This window comes from Saimiri boliviensis, chromosome 12, assembly GCF_048565385.1.
Source record: "Saimiri boliviensis isolate mSaiBol1 chromosome 12, mSaiBol1.pri, whole genome shotgun sequence".
NCBI lineage: Eukaryota > Metazoa > Chordata > Mammalia > Primates > Cebidae > Saimiri > Saimiri boliviensis.
In genome coordinates, this window is record NC_133460.1 from 10,446,534 (window position 1) to 10,472,094 (window position 25,561).

Genomic DNA, 25,561 nt, shown 5'->3' on the forward strand with positions numbered 1-25,561 from the left:
ACTCGCCCTGATTCTTTCTCGAGGGAGATCCGAGAATCCTCTCTCGAGGTCTGGACCAGGACCCCTTCCCTGTAACACATTCTGGTGAACCACAGAAGGGACTGTAGTGTGGAAACCCTCTTCGCAACGGCTAACTTTGGTAAAGGTTGGGATCCTGTAACATCTTTCTGCTGAGCCCTGAAAGGATGATACTGAGGAGACCCCCAGACCTAAAGGAAATAGCAGCACTGATTGGACTACTCTGGGTAAGTGGTGGGTCCTGGGTAAAGAACGGGATTGGGTTAGAGGCTCAATTTAGGGGAGTTAGAGTCTCTCCCAAGACGGAGAGGGGGCCTGGTAGCGCATGCCTGTAATCCCAGCCTTCTGGGAGGCCGAGGCAGGTGGATCACTTGAGGTCAGGAGTTTGAGACCAGCCTGACCAATATGGCAAAACCCCGTCTCTACTAAAAATACAAAAATTAGCCAGGTTTGGTGCTACCTGACTGTAGTCCCAGCTACGCGGGAGGCTGAGGCAGGAGAATCGTTTGAACCCGGGAGACGGAGGTTGCAGTGAGCTGAGAGATCATGCCACTGCACACCAGTCTGGGTGACGAAGGCTCAAAAAAATTAAAAAAAGGTCTGAGAGAGAGAAATTCACTCAGGAATGCAGGAAGACAGCCTGTATGGCTGGAAGCAAGGTGGAGTCAGCCACGTCAGCTTTCTCTCACTGTCATAATTTCACAAAGGCGCTTTCATTAGTGGGTCCTTTTTTGTGGTCTGGGGAGGGCATGGAGGGCTTCACGCGGGCCCACCATGTATGGTGGTAACTTACACCTGGAATTTGTACACTTTGGGAGGCTGAGGCCTTAAGATCGTTTGGGCCCAGGGGATCAAGACCAGCCTGGGCAACATGGCAAGACCCCATCTCCACAAAAAATACAAAAATTAGCCAGGTGTGGTGGCATGCACCTGGGGTCAGCTACTAAGGAAGCTGAGGTGGGAGAAGCACTTGAGCCTGGGAGGTAGAAATAACCGCCCAGTGGGTTCACCTTGCCTGCTGCTTAGACAGAGCAATAGAGAAACGAATTCACACCGAGCTGGCTATGAAGGAGATGGGAGTTTTATTATTACTCAGGTGAGTCTCCCTTAGCATTTGGAGATAGGAGTTTTTTGTTTTTTGTTTTTTGTTTTGTTTTTTTTTTTTTTGAGACAGCGTTTCGCTCTTGTTACCCAGGCTGGAGTGCAATGGCGCGATCTCGGCTCACCGCAACCTCCGCCTCCTGGGTTCAGGCAATTCTCCTGCCTCAGCCTCCTGAGTAGCTGGGATTACAGGCACGCGCCACCATGCCCAGCTACTTTTTTGTATTTTTAGTAGAGACGGGGTTTCACCATGTTGACCAGGATGATCTCGATCTCTTGACCTTGTGATCCACCCGCCTCGGCCTCCCAAAGTGCTGGGATTACAGGCTTGAGCCACCGCACCCGGCTTTTTTTTTTTTTTTTTTTTTTTTTTTTTTTTTTGAGATGGAGTCTCTGTCGCCAGGCTGGAGTGCAGTGGTGTGATAGTGGCTCACTGCAACCTCCGCCTCCCGGGTTCAAGCAATTCTCCTGCCTCAGCCTCCCAAGTAGCTGGGACTACAGGCACGCGCCACCACGCCCAGCTAATTTTTGTATTTTTAGTGTAGACGGGGTTTCACCATGTTGACCAGGATGGCCTCAATCTCCTGATCTCGTGATCCACCCGCCTTGGCCTCCCAAAGTGCTGGGATTACAGGTGTCAGCCACTGCCCCCAGCCTGAAGACAGGAGTTTTTAAAGATAACTTGGTGGGCAGAGGCTTGAGAAGTGGGAAGTTCTGATTGCTCACGTTGGAGATGCATCACAGGGGATGGAAGGGAGTTTTCCTTGCTGTCTTTTCTTCCTGCGTGGGATGGCAGAACTGGTTGGGCCAGATTACGGGTCTGGGTGGGCCAAGCCGATCCGTCCAGTGGCATCTGCGAAATATCTCAGACACTGATCTTAGGCTTCACAACGTTATCCCTAGCGGCAATGTGCAGAGGAGGTTCCGTCAAGAGGTCAGAGGCTGCATGACCCCTAAACCATAACTTCTCATTTTTATTTTTATTTTTTTTGAGACCGAGTCTTGTTCTGTCACTCAGGCTGGAGTGCAGTGGCATGATCTCAGCTCACTGCAACTTCCACCTCCTGCCTCAGCAATTCTCCCTCCTCATCCTCCCGAGTAGCTGGGATTACAGGTGCCCAACACCACGCCTGGCTGATTTTTGTACTTTCAGTAAGAGACGTGGTTTCACCATGTTGGCCAGGCTGGTCTCAAACTCGTGATTTCGTGATCCGCCCGTTTCGGCCTCCCAAAGTGCTGGGAGTACAGGCATGAGCTACTGCGCCCAGCCAATTTCTAATTTTATAGCAAAGGTATTAGTCCTGTAAAAGCAGACTGGTCCTCAGTCAAGGAGGTCTTTTCTGGAAAGGAATCTTACCAATTTTGTTTGAGTCAAGCCATGAACTGAAATCCTTCCCATAGTTCTGCCTAAGCCTAGGAATGAACAAGGACAGCTTAAGAGTTAGAAGCAGGACGGAGCCCCTTAGGTTTGATCTCCTTCCCTGTCATCACGTCCTCAGTTATAATTTTTGCAAAGGAGGTTTCCGAGACCGCACTGATGTGAGATCGCGTCACTGCACTCCAGCCTGGGCGACGGAGCGAGTCCCTGTCTCAAGAAAAGAAAGGGTTTACACTTGCCGGGCGCGGTGGCTCAAGCCTGTAATCCTAGCACTTTGGGAGGCCGAGACGGGTGGATCACGAGGTCAAGAGATCGAGACCATCCTGATCAACACGATGAAACCCCATCTCTACTAAAAAGCAGGCAGGGCTGAGGGCGCGGACCCCCACTCAGGTCCGGCGCATCTTCAGGCGGGTTGAGACTACTCTGAGGCGAACTCAGACCTAATTCTCTAAGGACGATGCCCGCCCCGCGGCGCCCCGCCTCTCCTGGGCGACCAGGGACCCGGGTCTGGGTCCTAGCCGAAAGGGACAGATAACTACAGTTCCCGGCATGCCCTCGCGCCCTCCAGGGACACTAGAGTCTGCGACGGAAAGTGCGCTCCGCAGACAAACGTCATTTCCGCCGCGCTACTGGACTCACGTTCTGTAGTCGTGAGCGCCGGCCTGGTATGGCGTCCGGTTTCCGGTTTCCGGTTCGGGCGACGGAGGTGACGCAATCACGGCGCCGAGCGCGGAGTCTAGGCAGCGATGAGCCGGGTTCTGTGTGCACCGGCGGCCGGGTGAGCTGCTCAAGGTTTCCGAGGGCCGAGGGCAGGCACCGGCGGGCGGGCGGAGCGCTTACTGTTATTTCTTTTCCAGGGCCGTCAGGGCGCTGAGGTTCATGGGTTGGGTTTCCCGAAGCCTTCATCCACTGCCCGGTTCCCGGGATCGGGCCCAACCCGCCGCCGAGGAAGACGACGACCCTGACCGCCCCATTAAGTTTTCCTCCAGCAAAGCTAACCCGCGCCTCTGGACGGTTGGCAATTCCATGGGAGACGGATATCAGCGGCCCTGGTGGCAGGTGCTGCCCATCAGCTTGTCCATCATGGCTCTGGTCATCTGGTGCTTCCTGAGGGAGGAGACCGAGACCGACCAGTGGTTGAGACGGGTGTTGGGAGAAGAGGTGCCAGAGCCCAGTGGTCGTTCTGAGGGGCCTGAAACTCCAGCTGCCTCCGGAGCGAGAACGTGACAGAGTGGCCGCTGGGGCTGGCAGGAAGTGAGCCAGCAGCCGCCCTTGCCGATTCGACCTTAACTGTCCTGGCTATGCCTGCGTCCTCAGCACTGAAGGACTTGGATGGTGGATGGAGAATTGGCTATGCTGATCGGCGTGGAGGCGGAGCAGAATCCCAGCAGATCGGAACCTGCTCTTGCCTGGGGCTTGGTGTCCAAGATTCCATCCACAAGACTTTTGCGATCCTTAGGAAAGGTTTCAGTTGCACTGTGTGGTGTTGGATTTGTGATGTCTTTGTATAACATAATCATGTTTGCAGAGCAGTTCTGGTGACACTTGTCATTCAGTGTTAGTTTGCAGGTAATTTGCTTTCTGAGATAGAATTATCTAGCAGAAGTGTTAAACTTTCTTACGTGCTCTGGCCTGTATAAATAACACTTTTCCATGTTAGTTTTGCATAATAACAAATCGAAAATAAATTTTAATTTTATGATATGGGATTAGATGATTCCCTTTTTTTGCATCTAGTTTTTTAAAAGAGGGTATTTTAGCTGTCACTTTATCGTATTTTATTTTTTTGAGACAGAGTCTTGCCCTTGTTGCCCAGGCTGGAGTGCAATGGCACTATCTCCTCTGACTTCAACTTCGCCTCCCGGGTTCAAGCGATTCTCCTGCTTCAGCCTCCCGGGTAGGTGAGATTACAGGTACCCGCCACCACGCCTGGTTAATTTTGTATTTTTAGTAGAGATGGGGTTTCTCCATGTTGGTCAGATTGGTCTCAAACTCCCAACCTCAGGTGATCTGCCCGCTTCGGCCTCCCAAAGTGCTGGGATTACAGTTGTGAGCCATCTCGCCGAGCCTAATTTTTTTCTTATTTACCACAGTGTGTAAGTTGTACCAGCAGCTATTTTTGAAAGTTTTCTTTTCTTTTTTCCAGAGTGGAAACTGAGGAAAGAAACCTACATATATATTACCAGATAGTACCAGAAATTAGGAACTTCTTCAGTTTTCTGCAAAACTTTTTAAGCAAGGCAACAATTTTCTGAGTAGAGTACAACTAATGAGTTTTATTTATTTATTTTTTTTAATGATGCGCACTATTTTGGGTTACCTGAGTGATACTCTGTGTGTGTGTGTGTGTGTGTGTGTGTGTTTGAGACAGAGTCTCATTCTGTTACCCAGGCTGGAGTGCAGTGGCGCAATTTTGGCTCACTGCTATCTCTGCCTCCTGGGTTCAAATGATTCTTCTGCCTCAGCTTCCGAAGTAGCTGAAATTACACGCTTGTACCACCATGCCCGGCTAATTTTTATATTTTTAGTAGAGATGGCGTTTGGCATGTTGGCCAGTCTGAACTTGAACTCCTGACCTTAGGTGATCCACCTGCCTAGGCCTCCCAAAGTGCTGGGATTACAGGCAGGAGCCACTACACCAGGCCCTAGATCGTTTTCTTCGTTTTTTTGAGATGGAGCCTTGCTCTGTCACCTAGGTTGGAGTGCAGTGGGGCGGTCTCGGCTCACTGCAACTTCTGCCTCCTGGGTTCAAGCAATTCTCCTGTCTCAGCCTCCCGGGTAGCTGGGATTACAGGCATGCACCACCATGCCTGTCTAATTTTTGTATTTTTAGTAGAGACAGGATTTCACCATGTTGGCCAGGCTGGTCTCGAACTCCTGACCTCAAGTGATCCGCCCGCCTTGGCCTCTCAAAGTGCTGGGATTACAGGCGTGAGCCACTGTGCCTGGTTGATTGTTTTCATACATATATATACATATACCTATTTCAAAGACACAGCAGGATAGTCACATTGTTTTTTGATGAGACATCCCACACGCAGCAGATTCCAAGTGTCTCCAGGGCAGATCTGGGAGGGCTTTTCCAGTTGCTGAACTCACACTTGTGCTATGGACAGACCAGCTGGGGACAGTGGGCATATCTTCCCTATACTTGGAGTTTTCAAAGGATGGCAATAGAGCAGGTTGATAGGTGAACAGCTAATTCAGTACAGTTAGTATTTATTATCATTATTATTTTGAGACAGAGTCTCACTCTGTCACCCAGGCTGGAGTGCAGTGGTGTGATCTCAGCTCACTGCAACCTCAGCCTCCTGGGATCAAGCAATTCTCCTGCCCCAGCCTCTAAGTAGCTGGTATTACAGGCACATGCCACCATGCCTGGCTAATTTTTGTATTTTCAGTAGAGATGGGCTTTTGCCATTTTGGTCAGGCTGGTCTCAAACTCCTGACATCAGGCAATCTGACCACCTCGGCCTTCCAAAGTGCTGGGATTACAGGCAGGAGCCACCAAGCCTGGCCGTATTTAACTAGTTTTATAGTGTGTTTGTTCTGTTTCCCCAGTTGGGCTATAGCTTTTATTTTCCCCAGGGTACATGGCACACTGACCTCCCCAGATAAGCATTTGAGAGGGAGACAATTGTTAGCATGCTAGGACAGATGCAGCTGCAGCGATTTCTTTCTTTCTTTTTTTTTTTTTTTTTGAGACGGAGTTTCGCTCTTGTTACCCAGGCTGGAGTGCAATGGCGCGATCTCGGCTCACCGCAACCTCCGCCTCCTGGGTTCAGGCATTCCTCCTGCCTCAGCCTCCTGAGTAGCTGGGATTACAGGCACGCGCCACCATGCCCAGCTAACTTTTTGTATTTTTAGTAGAGACGGGGTTTCACCATGTTGACCAGGATGGTCTTGATCTCTTGACCTCGTGATCCACCCGCCTCGGCCTCCCAAAGTGCTGGGATTACAGGCTTGAGCCACCGCGTCCGGCTTCTTTTTTTTTTTTTTTAAGAGATGGGTTCTTGCTCTGTTGCCCAGGCTAGAGTGCAGTGGCTATTCACAGGTGAGATCCCTCTACTGATCAGCACGGGAGTTTTTTTTTTTTTTTTTTTTTTGAGACGGAGTTTCTCTCTTGTTACCCAGGCTGGAGTGCAATGGCGCGATCTCGGCTCACCGCAACCTCCGCCTCCTGGGTTCATGCAATTCTCCTGCCTCAGCCTCCTGAGTAGCTGGGATTACAGGCACGTGCCACCATGCCCAGCTAATTTTTTGTATTTTTAGTAGAGACGGGGTTTCACCATGTTGACCAGGATGGTCTCGATCTCTCGACCTCGTGATCCACCCGCCTCGGCCTCCCAAAGTGCTGGGATTACAGGCTTGAGCCACCGCGCCCGGCCGGGAGTTTTGACCTGCTCTGTTTCTGACCTGGGCTGGCTCACCTGGTGATCCCTTAGGCAACCTGGTGATCCCGCGCTCCCGGGAGGTCACCATATTGATGCCAAACTTAGTGCGGACACCTGGTCGGCATAGAACACTACAGCCCAGAACTCCTGGACTCAAGTGATCCTCCCACCTCAGGCTCCCGAGTAGCTGGGACTACAGGCACATGCCACTGCACCTAGCAGCTGCTGATTCCTAAAATGACAAATGGCTGGGCAGGAAGAGGAATTTTTTTTTTTTTTTTTTTTTTTTTGAGACGAAGTTTAGCTCTGTGGCCAGGCTAGAGTGCAGTGGTGTGGTCTTGGCTCACCGCAATCACTGCCTCCCAAGTTCAAGCGATTCTCCTATCTCAGCCTCCCGAGTAACTGGGGTTACAGGTGTGCACCACTGTACCTGGCTAATTTTTTTGTATTTTCAGTAGAGATGGGGTTTCACCATGTTGGCCAGGCTGTTCCTGAACTCCTGACCTCAAGTAATCCACCTGCCTCGGCCTCTCGAATTGCTAGGATTACAGGCAAGAGCCACCGCCTTGCCCAGGCAGAAATTGTGTTAAAACAAAAATTCTTTCAAGGAAGATATTAACCAGTTGGTCACATCTAAGCCGATGAAGTGTCTTAGAAGTCCTGCCAGTGGTGTCTGTTTTGTTCCCAAGAAAGGTGAAATACTTCTACATTCACACTGGAAAGCCTGGGGTTATTTTATACATGTCTGGTACCACCCTAGATTTTAAAGAACATTTCTTCCAAAGCATGAAAAAAATGATACTTTCAATCGTTAAGTCTTTTTTTTTTTTAAGACGGAGTTTTGCTCTTGTTACCCAGGCTGGAGTGCAATGGCGTGATCTCGGCTCACCACAACTTCCGACTCCTGGGTTCAGGCAATTCTCCTACCTCAGCCTCCTGAGTAGCTGGGATTACAGGCACATGCCACCATGCCCAGCTAATTTTTTGTATTTTTAGTAGAGACTGGGTTTCACCATGTTGACCTGGATGGTAATTGTTAAGTCTTTTTTTTTTTTTTTTTTTTTGAGATGGAGTTTCGCTCTTGTTACCCAGGCTGGAGTGCAATGGCGCGATCTCGGCTCACCGCAACCTCCGCCTCCTGGGTTCAGGCAATTCTCCTGCCTCAGCCTCCTGAGTAGCTGGGATTACAGGCACGCGCCACCATGCCCAGCTAATGTTTTGTATCTTTAGTAGAGACGGGGTTTCACCATGTTGACCAGGATGGTCTCGATCTCTCAACCTCGTGATCCACCCGCCTCAGCCTCCCAAGTGCTGGGATTACAGGCTTGAGCCACTGCGCCCGGCCTAATTGTTAAGTCTTACATCAGTTTCCTTTGACATCTTCAAGAAAGAAGTCCCGAAGCCCCCAGGGTGAAGAGGAACAGCAGGCATCTTCAGTCACATCTCTACAGCAAAAATCCCCCAATTCCTAGGCCCTGAGTCCTCAAATCCTTTTCCTAGGATTACCAGGCCCCATAGACATCCCTGCTGGACAGCTCACAGGCTCCTTAAACTCCAAAATTTTAGGGCTGCTGGGCCCCACAGGGCCGTGGGGTGTCCCTTATGCCGTGCTGAAGTGCAGGGGCCAAGAAGTAAAGGGACAGGACACTGCAGAACTCGTGAAGACCATCTGGACTCGGGTGCCACGCCACCTGTGAGTAGAGATTGGCGAGAGCCCAAATGCAAGAAGCATCTGTATTAGGTACAAGCAGCGGGCAGGGTCATGAGTGAGGTCATCATCTATAGGCTTAGTGATAGGGCATACATAGTCACGTGAGTCACAAGCACGGGGGCTACCCCATCAGGTCACGTGCGCAGATAGGTGGACTGTGCTCAGTAGGGGGCCGTGCTGTGTGCAGTAGAAGGTCGTGTACAGAAAAGGGGTCCACCCCCATTAGGTCACTGAGGCAAGGAGGTGGGCTGTGTGCAACAGGTGTCATATGCAACACTTCTTATATGGGGGCTGGAGACTTCAAAGGATTTCTTTTTTTTTTTTTTTTTTTTTTCTTTTTTTTAAGATGTGGTTTCACCATTATGGCCAGGCTGGTCTTGAACTCCTGACCTCAGGTGATCCACCCACCTCGACCTCCCAAAGTGCTAGGATTACAGGCATGAGCCACAGTGCCTGGCCTTCAAAGGATTTCTAATAGAAGGATACTATAAGCCAATGCAATGGGAGCTGACAGACTTGTGCTCTTAAGATATTTATGGGAGGATGATTTGAGCTGGCACAGAAACGAGAAAAGACTGACAGGGTGTACAGCCACGTGACTGGTCACACCAGAGGGGTTCTTCTCCCTCGGTTACTTCCAGGATCTCAGGCCTGAGGCCGACTTTCCACAGGAACTGGATGCGAGATGCTACAACTCCTTTATCAGGAGGAGCAGCTCTTGCTCCAATGCATACAGCATATGCCCTTTCAGACAGGGACGCCACTGCCTGGGTCTTTGGTTCTTGTCCCGGTCTGGCTGTTTTCCCATGTACTGCTTCTGTTCTGTGACTGCTCTAGGCGTCCTCCTACTACAAACTACTATATGGTTGTATAGAAGGATTCTATAAGTCAGCACTAAATGTGTCGGTACAGCTCCGACTACAATACCTGTATGATTATATAGAAAGGTTATGGCCGGGCGTGGTGGCTCAAGCCTGTAATCCCAGCACTTTGGGAGGCCAAGGCGGGTGGATCACGAGGTCGAGAGATCGAGACCATCCTGGTCAACATGGTGAAACCCCGTCTCTACTAAAAATACAAAAAAAAAAAATTAGCTGGGCATGGTGGCACGTGCCTGTAATCCCAGTTACTCAGGAGGCTGAGGCAGGAGAATTGCCTGAACCCAGGAGGTGGAGGTTGCGGTGAGCCGAGATTGCGCCATTGCACTCCAGCCTGGGTAACAACAGCGGAACTCTGTCTCAAAAAAAAAAAAAAAAAAAAATAGAAAGGTTATATGGGACTAAGTATGAATATATATATAAGCTAGATATAGTAAGCACTGAGTTATGCTTCAGAGACTAACTGTGCCTGGGGTCTGCACAGTTCTCCTTCCTTGGTGCCACTGGGGTGTGTTACCCTCACAAAATGGAATTCATCTCTGCCAAACCTGTTTCTTCTCCCCTGGTCTGTATCCCTGCAAGCTGGAGACCTGGGCGTCATCCTGGAATCCTTTACCATTTCCAGCACCGGGGGAGTCTTCAAGATCTGTTTATTCCTGTCTGAAGAATTCACAGGCCCTGTCCTTCCTGCTTGACTTAACTTGAAAATAGCATGTTCTTCATTAACACTTTAAGATGTAAATGTCATATTTGTAGAGGTAATAATTCATTTGGAAAATGTGAACCTGGCCGGGTGTGGTGGCTCATGCCTGTAGTCCCAGTACTTTGGGAGGCCACTGTGAGTAAGTAGATCACCTGAGGTTGGGAGTTCAAGAGCAGCCTCACCAACATGGAGAAACCCTGGCTCTACTAAAAATACAAAATTAGTCGGATGTGGTGGTGTGTGCCTGTAATCCTAGGTACTTGGGAGGGTGAGGCAGGAGACTCACTTGAACCTAGGAGGCACGGGGTGCCATAAGCCGAGATCGCACCATTGCACTCCATCCTTGGCAAGAAGAGTGAAACTCTGTCTCCAGAAGAAATTCGTCCTACCAGCAAATGATTGCTTTTGTGTCTTTATACTATTAATATATTTTTTAAAAAACCTGGTATACTTGGAACAAATCTATAGGAAGTGGTTTGCTTTTAACCTAAATGGGCACATTTTTCATACCAATAAAAATTTTCTTTTCTTTTTTTTTTTTTGAGACAGGGTGTCACTCTGTCGCCCAGGGTGGAGTGCAGTGACGCAATGTTGGCTGACTGCACCTCCCGGGTTCAAGCGATTCTCCTGCGTTACCCTCCCGAGTAGCTGGGATTACAGGCGTGTGCCACCATACCTTGCTAATTTTTTATTTTATTTTTATTTTTAATGGGGAGGGATCACTATGTTGGCCAGGCTGGTCTTGAACTCGTGATTTCAGGTGATCCACCTGCCTCTGCCTCCCAAAGTGCTGGCATGAACCACCGCGGCTGACCTCCGGTCACTAAAAATTCTTAGGAAACATTGTTTCTATCAAATCGCGCATAACACTTGAGAGTTTTCCTTTTATCCCGCTACTAGGCTGTTATGGGGGCGGGGCTCAAGTGTTTTGTTAAATAACTGCGATAATTACCTTTGTACATAAATGCTCCAATAAGTGTTTGAGGTCAGTGCTCGAAAAGGGACAAATTCCTTTTTACAGAGGCCAGGACCCCTTCGCCCTCCCGCCCCGTTGGGGACCCGTGTGCGCGGCTCCCTTGACATCAGCCTCTCGGTTGGTTTGTGGAAGAGCCGCTGTATTCAGATACAACTCCCGTGATTAATTCACGGAAATTACTCGGTGATGTCGGGTCGTGTCCCAGCAGGGACCGACCATCGCGGGTCCCACGCGAGCCCCCAGGCAGGGAGGGCCCCGTCCCACCCACCGGCGAGCCGGGGCCGGGGGCTGTAGGGCCGGGGCGGGCGGGGCGGGGCCGGGCGCGGGGCTGGGGGCGTGGCCGGGGTCTCGGGCCGGGGGCGTGGCCGCGGGGGGTGGGGGAGATCCGGGGGCGGGGGCGCCGGCGCGGCGCATGCGCGCTGCATTGTTTTGACTGAAAATGCCGTCGGTTTCGAAAGCGGCGGCGGCGGCGGCGGCGGCGGCGCTGAGCGGGTCCCCCCCGCAGACTGAGAAGCCGACCCACTACAGGTCAGCGCCCACCCGGCCCGCGCCCCCAGCCCGCCCTGGTCCCGCCTGCCGCCTCCCGCCCGGGCCCGCGCTGCCTGCGCCGCCCCTTCGCCGCCCCCGCGCGCCCCCGGCCTCCGCGCCGCGCCCGAGCTGGGGGGCCGCGACCCTCTCCGCTCCGGCCGCCGCCGCCGGAGGTCGGAGCGCGGTGCCCAGGGTGTGGGGCGGCGCCTGGGCTCCGGGGTCGTCGCGCCGCTGGGGAAGGAGGAACCGCCCGGTGTCGGGGATCGGGGGTCGGGGGTCAGGGGTCAGGGGCTGCGCGCGGGCTCGGGACCGGGACCCTCCGCTCCGGCGACCGCCGCCTGAGCTCACCGCGGTCGCCGGGGTCCGAGGGGCTCCTGGGCTCTGAGGTGCGGGGACGGTCGCGTCTGGAGTCGGGATGGGGGGCGGCGCCTGGGGCCCGTGAGGAGTCGGAGTGGGGGTCCAGCCCGGGGTTGGGGCAGCTGAGGCCGGTGGGTCCCTCCGCCCCCGAGTCCCCGGGGCCGCCCGACGGAAGCGAGCGCGGCGCTGTCTGTTTTTAGGTACCTGAAGGAGTTCAGGACGGAGCAGTGCCCCCTGTTTTCACAGCACAAGTGCGCGCAGCACAGGCCATTCACCTGCTTCCACTGGCACTTCCTCAACCAGCGGCGCCGCAGGCCCCTCCGCAGGCGCGACGGCACCTTCAACTACAGCCCCGACGTGTACTGCTCCAAGTACAACGAGGCCACTGGCGTGTGCCCCGACGGCGACGAGTAAGCGGCCGGGGGGCGTGGGGGCCTCCACCCGGGGACGAGGCCTGGACCCTCAGCCAGGGCGCAGGAGGGGGCCTCCACCCTGGGTCGGGGCCTGGACCCTCAGCAAGGGCGCAGGAGGGAACGTCCACCCGGGGTCGGGGCCTGGACCCTCAGCCAGGGCGCAGGAGGGGGCGTCCACCTGGGGACGGGGCCTGGACCCTCAGCCAGGGAGCGTGGGGGCCTCCACCCGGGGACGAGGCCTGGACCCTCAGCCAGGGGGCGTGGGGGCCTCCACCCGGGGTCGGGGCCTGGACCCTCAGCAAGGGTGCAGGAGGGAGCGTCCACCCGGGGTCGGGGCCTGGACCCTCAGCCAGGGCACAGGAGGGGGTGTCCACCTGGGGACGGAGCCTGGACCCTCAGCCAGGGGGCGTGGGGGTCTCCACCCGGGGACAGGGCCTGGACCCTCAGCAAGGGCGCAGGAGGGAGCGTCCACTCGGGGTCGGGGTCTGGACCCTCAGCCAGGGCGTAGGAGGGGGCGTCCACCTGGGGACGGGGCCTGGACCCTCATCCAGGGGGCGTGGGGGCCTCCACCCAGGGACGGGGCCTAGACCCTCAGCCAGGGCGCAGGAGGGGGCCTCCACCCGGGGTCGGGGCCTGGACCCTCAGCCAGGGCGCAGGAGGGGGCCTCCACCCGGGGTCGGGGCCTGGACCCTCAGCCAGGGCGCAGGAGGGGGCGTCCACCCGGGGTCGGGGCCTGGACCCTCAGCCAGGGCACAGGAGGGGGCCTCCACCCAGGATTGGGGCCTGGACCCTCAGCCAGGGGACAGAAGGGGGCGTCCACCCGGGGATGGGGCCTGGACCCTCAGCCAGGGCGCAGGAGGAGGCCTCCACCCAGGATCGGGGCCTGGACCCTCAGCCAGGGGACAGAAGGGGGCATCCACCTGGGTATGGGGCCTGGACCCTCAGCCAGGGTGCAGGAGGGGGCCTCCACCCGGGGATGGGGTCTGGACCCTCAGCCAGGGGGCATGGGGGCCTCCACCCGGGGACGGGGCCTGTACCCTCAGCAAGGGCACAGGAGGGGGCGTCCACCCGGGGACAAGGACTGGACCCTCCGTGGACACCTGGTGTCCATGCTTGGCCGCTGTAGAGGGAGTGGTAATTATTCTCTGAAGTTTTCCAGTGACCAGGGATGGTGGTGAGACAGTTACTATTTTCAGGCCACTTTCCGAGAGATTGTGTGTGTTTTAGGGGTAATGCTTGTGTGACTCAGTCCAGTTTTGTTTCATCTCCTGCTTTTTTTTTTTTTTCCAGATAGGGTCTTGCTTTGTCACCAGGGCTGGAGTACAATGATGGGACACAGCTCACTGCAGCCACCAACTCCCAGGCTCATGTGATTTTCCCTCAGCCTCCCAAGTAGTTGGGACTACAGGCTCATGCCACCCCAGCTAGTTTTGTATAATTTTTGTAGGGATGCGGTCTCACCACGTTGTCCAGGTTGGTCTTGAACTTCTGGGCTCAAGTGATCCTCGTGCCTCAGCCTCCCAAAGTGCTGGGATTCCATGGGTGAGCCGCTGTGGCCAGCTGTTTCCCTGTCTTGATGTGACACAGTTCCTACATCAGAACCTACCTCTGACCAAGTGTGTTGTTTTGTGTTTCTGTAGAGACAGGGTTCTTGCTGTAGCCCAGTCTGGTTTCAGACTCCTGGGCACAGTGATCCTCCCGCCTTGGCCTCCCGAAGTGCTGGGATTCCAGGCAGGATCCACTGTGCCTGGCCACGTTTGGGAGCATTTTGCGGTGGTCAGATGCTTTCCATGCAGAGAGCTTGTTAGAATATTCACACTGTGGAGTACATCCAGGATGTTTGTTCATGTATTTTTTGAGGTGGAGTCTTGCTCTGTCACCCAGGCTGGAGTGTAACGGCACCATCTTAACTCACTGCAACCTCCGCCTGCCTGGTTGAAGCGATTCTTCTGCCTCAGCCTCCTGAGTAGCCGGGATTACAGGCGCACACCACCACACCTGGCTAATTTTTTGTATTTTTTTTTTTAAGTAGAGACAGGGTTTCACCCTGTTAGCCAGGATGGTCTTGATCTCCTGACCTCATGATTCTCCTGCCTCGGCCTCCCAAAGTGCTAGGATCACAGGCATGAGCCACTGTGCCCATGTTTCCTTTCTTGATGTTTACATATTCATTTTAATTAAAAAAAAAAGGTAGTAAAGTTATTTTATGTGCAGGCTCATTTATGTAGCACTTTTTTTTTTTTTTTTTTTTTTTTTTTTTTTTTGAGATGGAGTCTCACTCTCCGTGGCCCAGGCTGGAGTGCAGTGGTGGGATCTTGGCTCACTGCAACCTCTGCCTCCCAGGTTTAAGTGATTCTCTTGCCTCAACCTCCTGAGTAGTTAGGATTACAGGTGCAAACCACCATACTCCACTAATTGTTTTTGTCTTTTTAGTAGAGAGGGAGTTTTACCGTGTTAGATAGTCTCTATCTCCTGACCTCGTGATCCATCTACCTTGGCCTCCCAAAGTGCTGTGATTACAGGCGGGAGCCACTTCGCCAGGCCTCTGTAGCACTTTTATTTTATTTTATTTTTATTTATTTATTTATTTTGTAAGAAAAAATAATAATAAAGAATAAAGAAGAGGAAGACAGAGGAAGAGGGAGAGAGAATGGGGGTATTGCTTTATTGCCCAGGCTAGAATGCAGTCTAAATATGGGTATGCCTATAATTGTCCTTAATAATGGAGACATGAAAGAAAATGAGGGAAGAGAATAGCAAACAAGGAGCCAACCAACATTTCGTTTAAACTTCTAAGTTGATATGATGTGGTACTGATAAGAGTGTATATTTTGTGTAAAGTGGAGAGTTCTATAAATGTTAATTATGTTTACTTGTTACAGATCTGAGTTCAAGTCCTGGATATCGTTAATTTTCTGTCTCATTGATCTGTCTAATATTAATGTTGAAGTCTCCCACTATTATTGTGTGGAAGTCTAAGTCTCTTTATAAGTCTTGTATGTCTGGGTATTCCTGTATTGGGTGCGTATATATTTAGGATCTTTAGCTCTTCTTGTTGTTGCGTTGATTCTTTTATCATTATATAATGTCCTTCTTTGCTTCTTTTGATCTTTGTTGCTTTAAAGACTCTTTCATCAGAGGCAAAAATTGTAACTTCTGCTTTTTATTTATTTATTTTTGTTCTCTGTTTGGTTGGTAAGTCTCTCTCCATCCCTTGTTTTGAGTCTTTGTGTATCCTTGAATGTGAGATGGGTCTGGATGCAGCATACCGATGGGTTTTAGTTTTTTGTCCAAATTGCCTGCCTGTCTTTGAATTGGGGAATTTAGTCAATTTAAATTTAGAATTAATAATGATATATGTGAGTTTAATACTGCCATTTAATATTAACTGGCTATTTTGCCCATTAGTTGATGTAAATTCTTCATTATATTGATGTTCTTTACTTTTTGGTATTTTTTAGAAAGGCTGATACTGTTTGTTCCTTTCTATGTGTAGTGGTTCCTTTCAGAAGCTCTTATAAAGCAGGCCTGGTGGTGATGAAATCTCTGAGTGCTTGCTTGTTCACAAAAAACTTTATTTTTCTTTCACTTATGAAGCTTAGTTTGGCTGGATGTGAAATTCTTGGTTGAAAGTTCTTTTCTTTAAGGATGTTGAATATTGGTCCCCACTCTCTTCTGGCTTGTAGGGTTTCTGCTGAGAGATCTGCTGTAAGTCTGATAGGCTTCCCCTTGTGGGTAACCTGACCTTTCTCTCTGGCTGCCCTTAGTATTTTCTCCTTCATTTCAACCCTGGTGAATCTGACGATTATGTGCCTTGGAGTTGCTCTTCTTGAGGAATATCTTTGTGGTGTTCTCTGTATTACCTGGAGTTGAATATTATCCTGCCTTACTAGGTTGGGAAAATTTTCCTGATTAATGTCCTGAAGCATATTTTCCAGCTTGGATTCATTCTCTTCGTCACATTCAGGTACACCTATCGAGCGTAGATTAGGTCTTTTCACATAGTCCCGTATTTCTTGGAGACTTTGCTCGTTCCTTTTTGTCCTTTTTTCTCTAATCTTGTCTTCTAGTTTTATTTCATTGAGTTGGTCTTCGACCTCTGATATCCTTTCTTCTACTTGATCAATTCGGCTGTAAAAACTTGTGCATACTTCACGTAGTTCTCGTATTGTGTTTTTCAGCTCCATCAATTCACTTATTTTCCTCTCTAAATTTTGTATTCTTGTTGACATTTCGTCAAATCTTTTTTCAAAGTTCTTAGTTTCTTTGGATTGGGTTAGAACAAGTTCTTTTAATTCACAGAAGTTTCTTATTATCCACATTTTGAAGCCTGCTTCTGTAATTGGAACACACTTGTTCTCCATCAAGCCTTGTTTCGTTGCTGATGAGGAACTGGGATCCCCTGCTGAGGGAGAGGCATTCTGATCTTGGGTATTCTCAGCCTTTTTTGACTGTTTTCTTCCCTTCGTTGTAGATTTATCCATCTGTGGTCTTTATAATTACCGTCTTTGTAATTGGGTTTCTGAGTGGACGTCCAACTTATTGATTCTCAGCGCCGAAATCTGAGCAACCCACTGCGCCGACTAAATCAGCGGCGTTAAGATTGATGGTGCTTTTCTGACTCTGCACCAAGAACCGACGCTCCGAGGCGCCGGCAAAACCGCCTCGCCGGTCACAAGAGTCGCGCTGGCGACCCGTGGGGCTCCTCTGCTGGGAATCTCCTGGTGCGTGAGCAACAAGAATTCATGTGAAGGTGTGACGTCCCCTCGTTCTTTGCGTTTTCACTGGGAGCTACAATCCCGAGCTGCTAGTGATCAGCCATCTTGGATCTCTCTCCTGTAGCACTTTTAAAGTTGCAAAATCAAGGTTTTGTTTTGGTTGATTTTATTTTACAAGTTTCCTAATAGTGTTATGAACAGATGTCTTTATTTTGAAATATGTAAAATGGTAAAGCAGGGAAAATCCAAGTCAGATTGTATAGTCACAGACCGGCGGGAGGTGGTGTCAGGTTCTGTTCGCTTTCTTCCTGTGGGTTGCTCGCAGAGGGCGGAGGGTGGTCTTTTCCTGCCTAGGGGAGAGATGGCACTTGCGGTCTTGATGTCTCCATTCCATTATCTTTTGGAAGGAGCTGATTCTCCAGGGACCTTCCCGTTGAAGGCTGCTTTCAGCGTGGAGACCCCTGTGAATTGAAGTCCTTTTTCGTTTATTTTTTCAACAATGCTTAGCCCAAGGGATAAATTTTTCTAATTTTTTTTTAGAGGTGTTAATACACTTTAAATACTGAAATGTTATTAGTTGCTCATTGGTTAAATAGTGTTTATTTTGTTTTCGTTGTTTTGAGATGGAGTCTTTCTCTGTCACGCAGGCTGGAGTGCAGTTGTACAGTCTCTGCTCATTACAACCTCCGTCTCCTGGGTTCAAGTGATTCTCCTGCCTTACCATCCCGAGTAGCTGAGATTACAGACATGCGCCACCAGGCCTCACTAATTTTTGTATTTTTAGCAAAGACAGGGTCTCACCTTGTTAGTCAGACTGGTCTTGAACTCCCGACCTCAGGTGAGCCACCTGCCTGGCTGTTTTTATTTTTTATTTTTTTCCAGAGGCAGTGGTATTGTCAGAACTGCCTGGCTGTTTTTGTTTTATGAGACACGGTCTTGGTCTGTGGCCTGGGCTGGAGTACAGGGTCGCAAACACTGCCAACTGCAGCTTGAACCTCCAGTGCTCAAGTGATCTTGCTTCAGCCTTCTGAGCAGTTGGAACCACAGGAGTGCTCTGTCACTTACACCAGGTCTCACTCTGGTCGCCCAGGCTGGAGTGCGTTGGTACTGCTCAGCCCACTGCAGCCTCTACGTCCTGGGCTCAGGTGATTCTCCCACTTCAGCCTCTAGAGTAGCTGGGACTACAGACTCTCTATACCACGCCTGGCAGATATTTTTGTATTTTTAGTAGAGATGGGTTTTCCTGTGTTGTCCAGTCTGGTCTTGAACTCCTGGACTCAAGTGATCCTCCTACCTCAGCCTCCCAGAGTGCTAGGATTACAGGTGTGAGCCACCACACACCTCTGGCTCAGTCTTTATTTTTTTTTTTGTAGAGACAGAGTCTCACTATGTCACCCAGCTTCAAGCAGTCCTCCTGCCTTGGCCTCCCCAAACTGCAGGGATTGTAAGTGCAGCCCACCACACCCGGCCCTAGTATTGTTGTTAAGGCAGGTTGGTGCCTCAACGTGAAATAATGTAGCCAGCCCGTTTTGGTTAGGATGGTGATGTACTTCTAGGCAGTTCTGAAAGTGCATAATTGAACTGCTTTTTGAGCCACTGTTATCTGCACATGGGGGCTTTCAAAGGCAGGTGTTTGTTGAGTTGATGTCTGAGCTCAGCCTCTCATTTCCCTTGGTTAAGCCCATCATCTGCCCAGACCTGTGAGCATGAGTTGCAAGTGGGGCCACTGCTGCCTAACTCTGAGGTGGGGGTCCTGGCCGTGTGGAGACCAGCACCCAGCCTGTCTGACCCCACTCCATTGAACATGGGGGACTGATTGACTGGCAGCGCTCCGTCGCCAGGCTGGAGTGCAGGGACATGATCTTGGCTCAGTGTAACCTCCGTCCCCCGGGTTCAAGCAATTCTCCTGTCTCAGCCTCCCGAGTAGCTGGGATTACAGGCACCCATCACCACACCCAGCTAATTTTTTGTATTTTTAGTAGAGATGAAGTTTCACCATGTTGGCCAGGCTGGTCTCAAACTCCTGACCTCATGATCCACCTGCCTTGGCCTCCCAAAGTGCTGGGATTACAGGCATGAGCCACCTCGCCCAGCCCTCTTTTTTTTTTTTTTTGGAGCTAGGGTCTTGCTCTGTTGCCCAGGCTGGAGTGCAGTGGTGCCGTCACAGCTCAGTGCAGCCTCGACCTCCCAAGCTTAAGCAGTTCTCCCACTTCAGCTGCCCAAAGTGCTGGGGTTACAGGTGTGCGTTCCTGCACCTGGCAAGAAGGCATCTTTTCATAACTGTTTTTTGGGTTTTTTTGTAGATGGAGTCTCTGTCTCCCAGGCTTGAGTGCAGTGGCATGATCTTGGCTCACTGTAACCTCTGCCTCCTGGGTTCAAGCGATTCTCCTGCCTCAGCCTCCTGAGTAGCTGGGATTACAGGCGTGTGCCATCATGCCTGGCTAATTTTTGTATTTTTAGTAGAGATGGGTTTCGACATGTTGACCAGGCTGGTCTTGAACTCCTGATTTGAGGTGATCTGCTCTCCTCAGCTTCCCAAAGTGCTGGGATTACATGCGTGAGCCACCGCGCCCAGCTTCATAACTGTTTAGGTTCTGGAGTCTGGGTGTCCTGCTGTGGACTCAGCCCCAGTGCTAGGCACAGGGTGGTGTCCAGTTCTCACAGGGACAGAGAGTGCTGCCATGAGCGCCTGTCCCCGGGTGGTCATTTCAAGCTGTGTTCACGTAGCAGTTGCGTAACAAGTGATTATGCATTACAGAAATATTAGCCTGCTGTCTAAATGGCTTGCAGTTTATGATTGAGGGTGGTAAGTGGGGCTCAGATGCCTGTTGGGTGTTTTGTTTTGGATGCATCCTGGGTAAATCCACACACAACAAGGAAATCATCTTAAGATTTTGTTTGTAGCATGTTTGCTTCAGCTGGCCTTTTAGGAAGTATCTGACAGGCTGTTTCCTCTGGGAATTTCTCCTCCATAATTACCCTTCATTCTACTGCAGTGGGACTTTCTCATCACTGCACAAAAGGCATAGCCAATTCGTCCTGTTGAATTACCCGTTCTGCTTCTCACTAAGGGTTGCCTTGGATTTTGTAAATAGATGAACGTTCAGATCAAGGGCAGGGTCTTCCCTTTCTTTAGTTCATTGGTTTTTGAAATTTCTGTTTTGGGCGTTGATACTACCAACTTTACACATGAATCTGTATCAGAGGGCAGACACCCTTAGCCAGTGTCAGGCGTCACTCTTGGTTCTGGCTGGAGGCGCTGGGGCTGAGCTGTGGGGCAGAGCAGGACTGGGACCGCAGGAGGGCCCCCCCACCTCCGCTGCTGGTGCCTCCTTTCCTGGGCAGGCTAACGCCTCACTCCACCCCTGCCTGCTCAGTTGCTATCTCAGTGTCAGCCCCTCCTGGGGACAGCCCCAGCGTCACCAGCTCCTGGGGTACCTCTGCTTTTACCCCCTCACCCAGTGGTGGGTGCCGTCCCCCAGCCCCTGCTGTCATCTCTCTGCCGCCTCCTGTGGTCTCCCAGGTCACTTCTTGGGTTACTCCCCTATCCCCTGTGGGCACCCCCTCCGGTGCCTGCCCCCGTGGGCGCCCCCACAGTGCCTCCTTTCCTAAATGGGTGGCCGCCCCTCGCTGTACCCCACGCCTTGTCCGTCCTGCGGGCTTCGTGGGGATCCCGGCCCCGCCCCGCCCCGCTCGGGAAAGGCCCTTTGTTCTGCGGGACACGCCCCTCCCCTGCACACCCGCGATTGGCCGCCCCAGGTCATGTGCGAAGCCCCGCCCCCGTGGGAACCGGTGTGGACTTGGGGGCGGGGCGGCTCCTGTTGGGGCGTGGCTTTGAGGCCGCGGGGCTATTGCTGAGGGACCAGGCGCTTTTCTTTTCAGACAGATTCTGGTAAAGAAACAGGAAAGGCCAAAAAAAAAAAAACGGAAAAGGCGGAAAAGGCGCATCATGGGATCCCGGGCCTCTCCAGGGTCTATGGTCTATTTTCTTTTTTCTTTTGAGCCAGGATCTGGCTCTGTTTCCCAGCCTGGAGTGCAGTGGTGTGATCTCGGCTCACTGCAACCTCGGGCTCACCTGATCCTCTCACCTCAGCCTCCAGAGTATCAGGGACCACAGGTGCACCACCATGCTCAGCTGATTTGTGTGTGTGTGTGTGTGTGTGTGTATTTTTAGTAGAGATGGGTTCGAGCCCAGCTGTGTTGCACAGGCTGGACTCGAACTTCTGGACTCAAGCGATCCACCTGCCTTGGCCTCCCAGAGTCTGGGGATTACAAGCATGAGCCGCCATGCCCAGCCTCTAGGCCCATTTTCAGTGCAGCGACAGAACAGAGGCCATCCTTACCAGCCCTTTGCACTGTGGCCCTGCAGCTACCCTGGGTCTTTTGTTCTCAGGAAAAAATAGGCTCACCTTATTCTTGTGGTGCAGCTTTTCCAGGTTGACACACAAATTTGTTCACTGCAGCCTCAACCTCCTGAGCTCAAGTGATCCTTGTACCTTAGCTTCCAGAGTACCTGGGAACAGAGGTGCACACCACCAAGTCCAGCTGAGGTTTTGTGGGAACGGGGTCTTGCTTGTTTTGAACTCCTGGGCTCAAGTAATCTGCCCACCTCCTCTCCCAAAGTGCTGGGATTACAGGTGTGAGCTGCTACTCCCGGTCTCTGTCTTCTTTTCAGAGCTCTGTTTGGCAGTATCACCTGGCAGGCCTGGCATTTCCCATTTGCCCTGTGGGGCCTCCTCTGGCCCCTGTTCTCAGGCAGTGTGCAACTTGGATTTGAGTGGATCCAGGGTGTGGCTTACTGGGTCTCTACTATGCATTCCGTGAGGAACTGATGGGAAGAGAGACTTCCAAATATCCACGTCTGAGAGTTACTGTTGCTACTTGTATTGGCAGATACCAAGTCTAATCTTTTTCTTTATTTCCTTTTTTTTCTTTTAAGATGGAGTGTCCCTCTGTCACCCAGGCTGGAATGCAGTGGCACGATCTCGTCTCACTGCAGCCTCCACCTCCCAGGTTCAAGCAATTCTCCTGCCTCAGCCTCCCAAGTAGCTGGGATTACAGGCATGCACCACTACACCTGGCTAGTGTATTTTTAGTATAGATGAGGAAGTTTCACCGTGGTGGCCAGGCTGGTTTTGATCTTCTGACCTCCGGTGATCCATCTGCTTCAGCCTCCCAAAGTGCTGGGATTACGGGCGTGAGCCACCACGCTCCAGCTTGCTTCTGCTTCCTTCCTTCCTTCCTTTCTCTTTCTGTTTCTCTTTTTTTATCCTTCCCTCCGTCCCTTCTTCCCTCCCTCTCTCCACCCTTCCCCTTCCCTTCCCTTCCTTCCCTTCCTCCTCCTCCATTGTTTTTTTTTTTTGAGACATGGTTTTGCTCTGTTGTCCAGGCTGGAGTGCAGTGGCCCAGTCACAGCTCACTGTAGCCTTGGCCTTTTGGGCTCAAGTGATCCTCCCATCTCAGCCTCCCAAGTAGCTGGGGCCACAGGTGTGCACGATGCCCAGCTAATTTTGAAGTTTTGATGGGGACTCACATGTTGCCCAGGCTGGTCTTGAACCCCTGGCTTCACACAGTCCTCTCATCTCTGCCTCCCAAAGTGCTGGGATGACAGATGTGAGCCAGTGTGCCCGACCCTCCTTCCGTGGCTGAACGCTGTCCCGTAGTGTGGGTGGAAGACCACATTATGCTCATGGACTCCTCTGTCGGTGCCTATTTGGGTGGTTTCCACCTCTCTGCTCCTGTGCATGATGCACTGTGAACGTGTGTGTGCAGGTGTCTGCTTAGAACCGTGCCTTTGGGTTTCTGGGATGTGAACTTGGGCGGGATCGCTGGGTCCCAGGGTGGCGTTCTCATTTGACTTTTGCTTGGCTGGCTCCCGGGACCCTGAGTTGGCCTGGGCACCCCTTCTTCAGCCTCTGTGCACCCTCAGCTTTCAGTGTCTGGCACACCACAAGTGCCCAGTGAAGCCTGGGTGGGGCTCTCTGAACTCTGCGTCTGTGTTCCTTTACCTTAGAGAATGGGGCTAGACCTGGTGGTTGCTGGGTCGCTCTTGGTTCCCAGCCATCCCTGGCGGGAGCTCCAGTCCCATCCACAGCAAGGCGGGTGGGACTCTCACGAAGCTCCCTGGCTGGAGCTGGAGATGAAGGTTTGAGTCCTTACATGTGGGGACCTGCAGTGAGGGCCCCGTCATCCTCTGCCTTGGCCGTCAGGCCACTCAGTGATTCCATCACCAGCCAGGGCTCGGCACCATTGACGACTCGGTGTCCTCTGGGCATTCCCTCACCTCCCTCTGGAGGTTCGCGTTGTCTCCCTGTCTCTGTTGATGCTGCCCAAGCCTTGGCGGCTGCTCCCCTTTCCCCTGTATCCCATCCTGCTCCAGGACTGCCTGTGACTCCCTAGGAGCATTGCTCCCAGCCTGCAGGTATCCTATGTGATGATGATGCTACCTCACCTATGCTCCCCACCATGCTGTTGGCTTCCTCTCCTGCCCATCCCCTCCAAGCAGCGTCCAGGACGCTGTGCTTCTCCCCTCCCCTGCCTCCCTCCTAGGGTCCCTGAGAGCAGCAGCACACTGGACGGGAGGGCCCCCACTTTCTGACAGTGACTGGTGAGGAAGGAGGTGCAGCCTATGTGCAGGGCACGGATTTTACTTCCCATACTGGTTTTGGCGTTTGTTAGGAAGGATGAGCTTTGTGGAAATTCGGCGTTGTGTTTTCCAGCTGTGTTTGGTTGGGGGTTTGTGGTGGTCTGTGTACCTGAGTGGTTCCACATTCTGGAGCACACGCTGCGTTTGATGATGTCAGTCCTTCCGATCAGAACAGGAAGCTCGGAGAAGGGAAAGGAATTCACTGCTTGCCAGGCGCTGTTGGGGTGTGGACCCAGGGAGCTTAGGGCTGCCTCTGGTGCGTGAGAACCAGGCATTGTGCGAGCTTAGGGCTGCCTCTGGGTCCGTGAGAACCAGGCATCGTGTGCCCCTCTGCTTCCCAGGTGTCCCTACCTGCACCGGACGACGGGGGACACGGAGCGCAAGTACCACCTGCGCTACTATAAGACAGGAACCTGCATCCACGAGACGGACGCGAGGGGCCACTGCGTGAAGAACGGGCTGCACTGTGCCTTTGCACACGGCCCCCTGGACCTGCGGCCCCCCGTGTGTGACGTCAGGTGAGTAGCAGGCCTGGATGTTGTTTCTGATGAGATGATCTCTCACCTCTTCTCACTGGGTGTTTCTTTCCCCGAGTCTGGAGGGTTTGAGGCCATGAGGCACTGCTTTGCAGGAGAATGAACTCAGCGCACAGTCCAGGGCTGCAGGAAGGCAAATTCTGCCTCAAGAAAGTTCTGCTCTTACGTGGTTGTGGCCGAGCGTAGTGGCTCACACCTGTAATCCCAGTGCTCTGGGAGGCCAAAGTGGGAGGATTGCTTGAGCCCAGGAAGTGGAGGCTGCAATCAGCTGTGATTGCGCCACTGCACTCTAGCCTGGGGGACAGAGCCAGACCCTGTCTTAAAGAAAATACAAAATTAAGTGGTTGGGATTTGGATCAGGACTGTGTGCCAGGGCAGAGGAGTGCCCCACACACCTGAGCCCTTCGGGTGGCAGCGTGTCTGTGTAGTGGTGGGAGGGGAGCGTGTACTCCAGTGACCTCCTTTCAGCTTCGGAGGCTCTGCAGGCAGAGCCGTGACCACTGTGTCCTCGGCTCGCAGGGAGCTGCAGGCCCAGGAAGCCTTGCAGAACGGCCAGCTGGGCAGCGGGGACGGTGTCCCGGATCTGCAGCCTGGGGTTTTGGCCAGCCAGGCCATGATTGAGAAGATCCTGAGTGAAGACCCCCGATGGCAAGGTAACTCCACGGCCGCAGCTGAGCGTGGTGGGGACAGTGTGGGGACAGCCTGGGGACAGCCTGTCTTAGTTTATGTGCAAGGTGATCAGATGGGGAAACCGAGGCTCATGGAGTTGATTAGCAACCCCTCTCCCACAGGGGGTGGGTGCTGAGTGGGATTTGGGCCAGGTGCCTCCCCCGCGTCTGCTCTGTACCTCTTCACCTGCTGGTGTCTCAGTGGGGTCAGCCATTGACCAAGTGCTCAGCTGAGGGAGTCTGCAACTCCTGCGGCAACCTGCGGGGTGTCCTGTCCTGGAGCCAGGGCACCACCATGCACCCACCCGTGGTGTACAGCAGAATCCCCAGCCCTGTGCCTCTGGGGCGTGCTCCAGAAAGCAGCTTTGAGATCCTTGGGCGTGGTCAGAATGCACAGCCCTGGGGGCATTTCCTCGGGGCTGGGGACCTGCATTCCTGGCCAGCACACAGATGAGGTGATAACAGGGGTGAGTTGATTCCAAAAAAATGTACTAAGGCAGGGCGCAGTGGCTCACGCCTGTAATCCCAGCACT

The 25,561-nt window shown here is 52.4% G+C and overlaps 2 protein-coding genes across 7 annotated transcripts in view; both read left to right on the forward strand.

The window, feature by feature from the left end:
* The first annotated feature begins 3,187 nt into the window (after nt 1-3,187).
* On the forward strand, nt 3,188-4,202 carry UQCC4 (ubiquinol-cytochrome c reductase complex assembly factor 4). Its single transcript, XM_003928373.4, has 2 exons — nt 3,188-3,278; nt 3,358-4,202. Exons 1-2 carry the CDS (start codon nt 3,247-3,249, stop codon nt 3,725-3,727), a joined length of 402 nt encoding a protein of 133 aa, XP_003928422.1. The 5' UTR covers nt 3,188-3,246; the 3' UTR covers nt 3,728-4,202.
* Nucleotides 4,203-11,567: 7,365 nt separating this feature from the next.
* Nucleotides 11,568-25,561, forward strand: part of UNKL (unk like zinc finger) — a 48,457-nt gene continuing 34,463 nt past the window's right edge. For 4 of the 6 annotated variants that reach the window (XM_074381802.1, XM_074381804.1, XM_039478282.2 and 1 more), the window contains exons 1-4: nt 11,568-11,690; nt 12,248-12,457; nt 24,166-24,342; nt 24,880-25,013. In XM_074381802.1, coding sequence (XP_074237903.1) covers nt 11,602-11,690; nt 12,248-12,457; nt 24,166-24,342; nt 24,880-25,013 — 610 coding nt within the window. In that variant the 5' untranslated portion in view covers nt 11,568-11,601. Of the gene's footprint in view, nt 11,691-12,247; nt 12,458-14,735; nt 22,192-24,165; nt 24,343-24,879; nt 25,014-25,561 lie in introns of those variants that run through there. The other 2 variants (XM_074381803.1, XM_010338996.3) reach the window with 2 other exon arrangements.

Coding starts and splice junctions, on each gene's coding strand:
- UQCC4 (XM_003928373.4), top strand. CDS start 3,247: ATGAGCCGGGTTCTGTGTGCACCGGCGGCCGG. Junction 3,279..3,357: donor CTGTGTGCACCGGCGGCCGG/GTGAGCTGCTCA, acceptor TTTCTTTTCCAG/GGCCGTCAGGGCGCTGAGGT.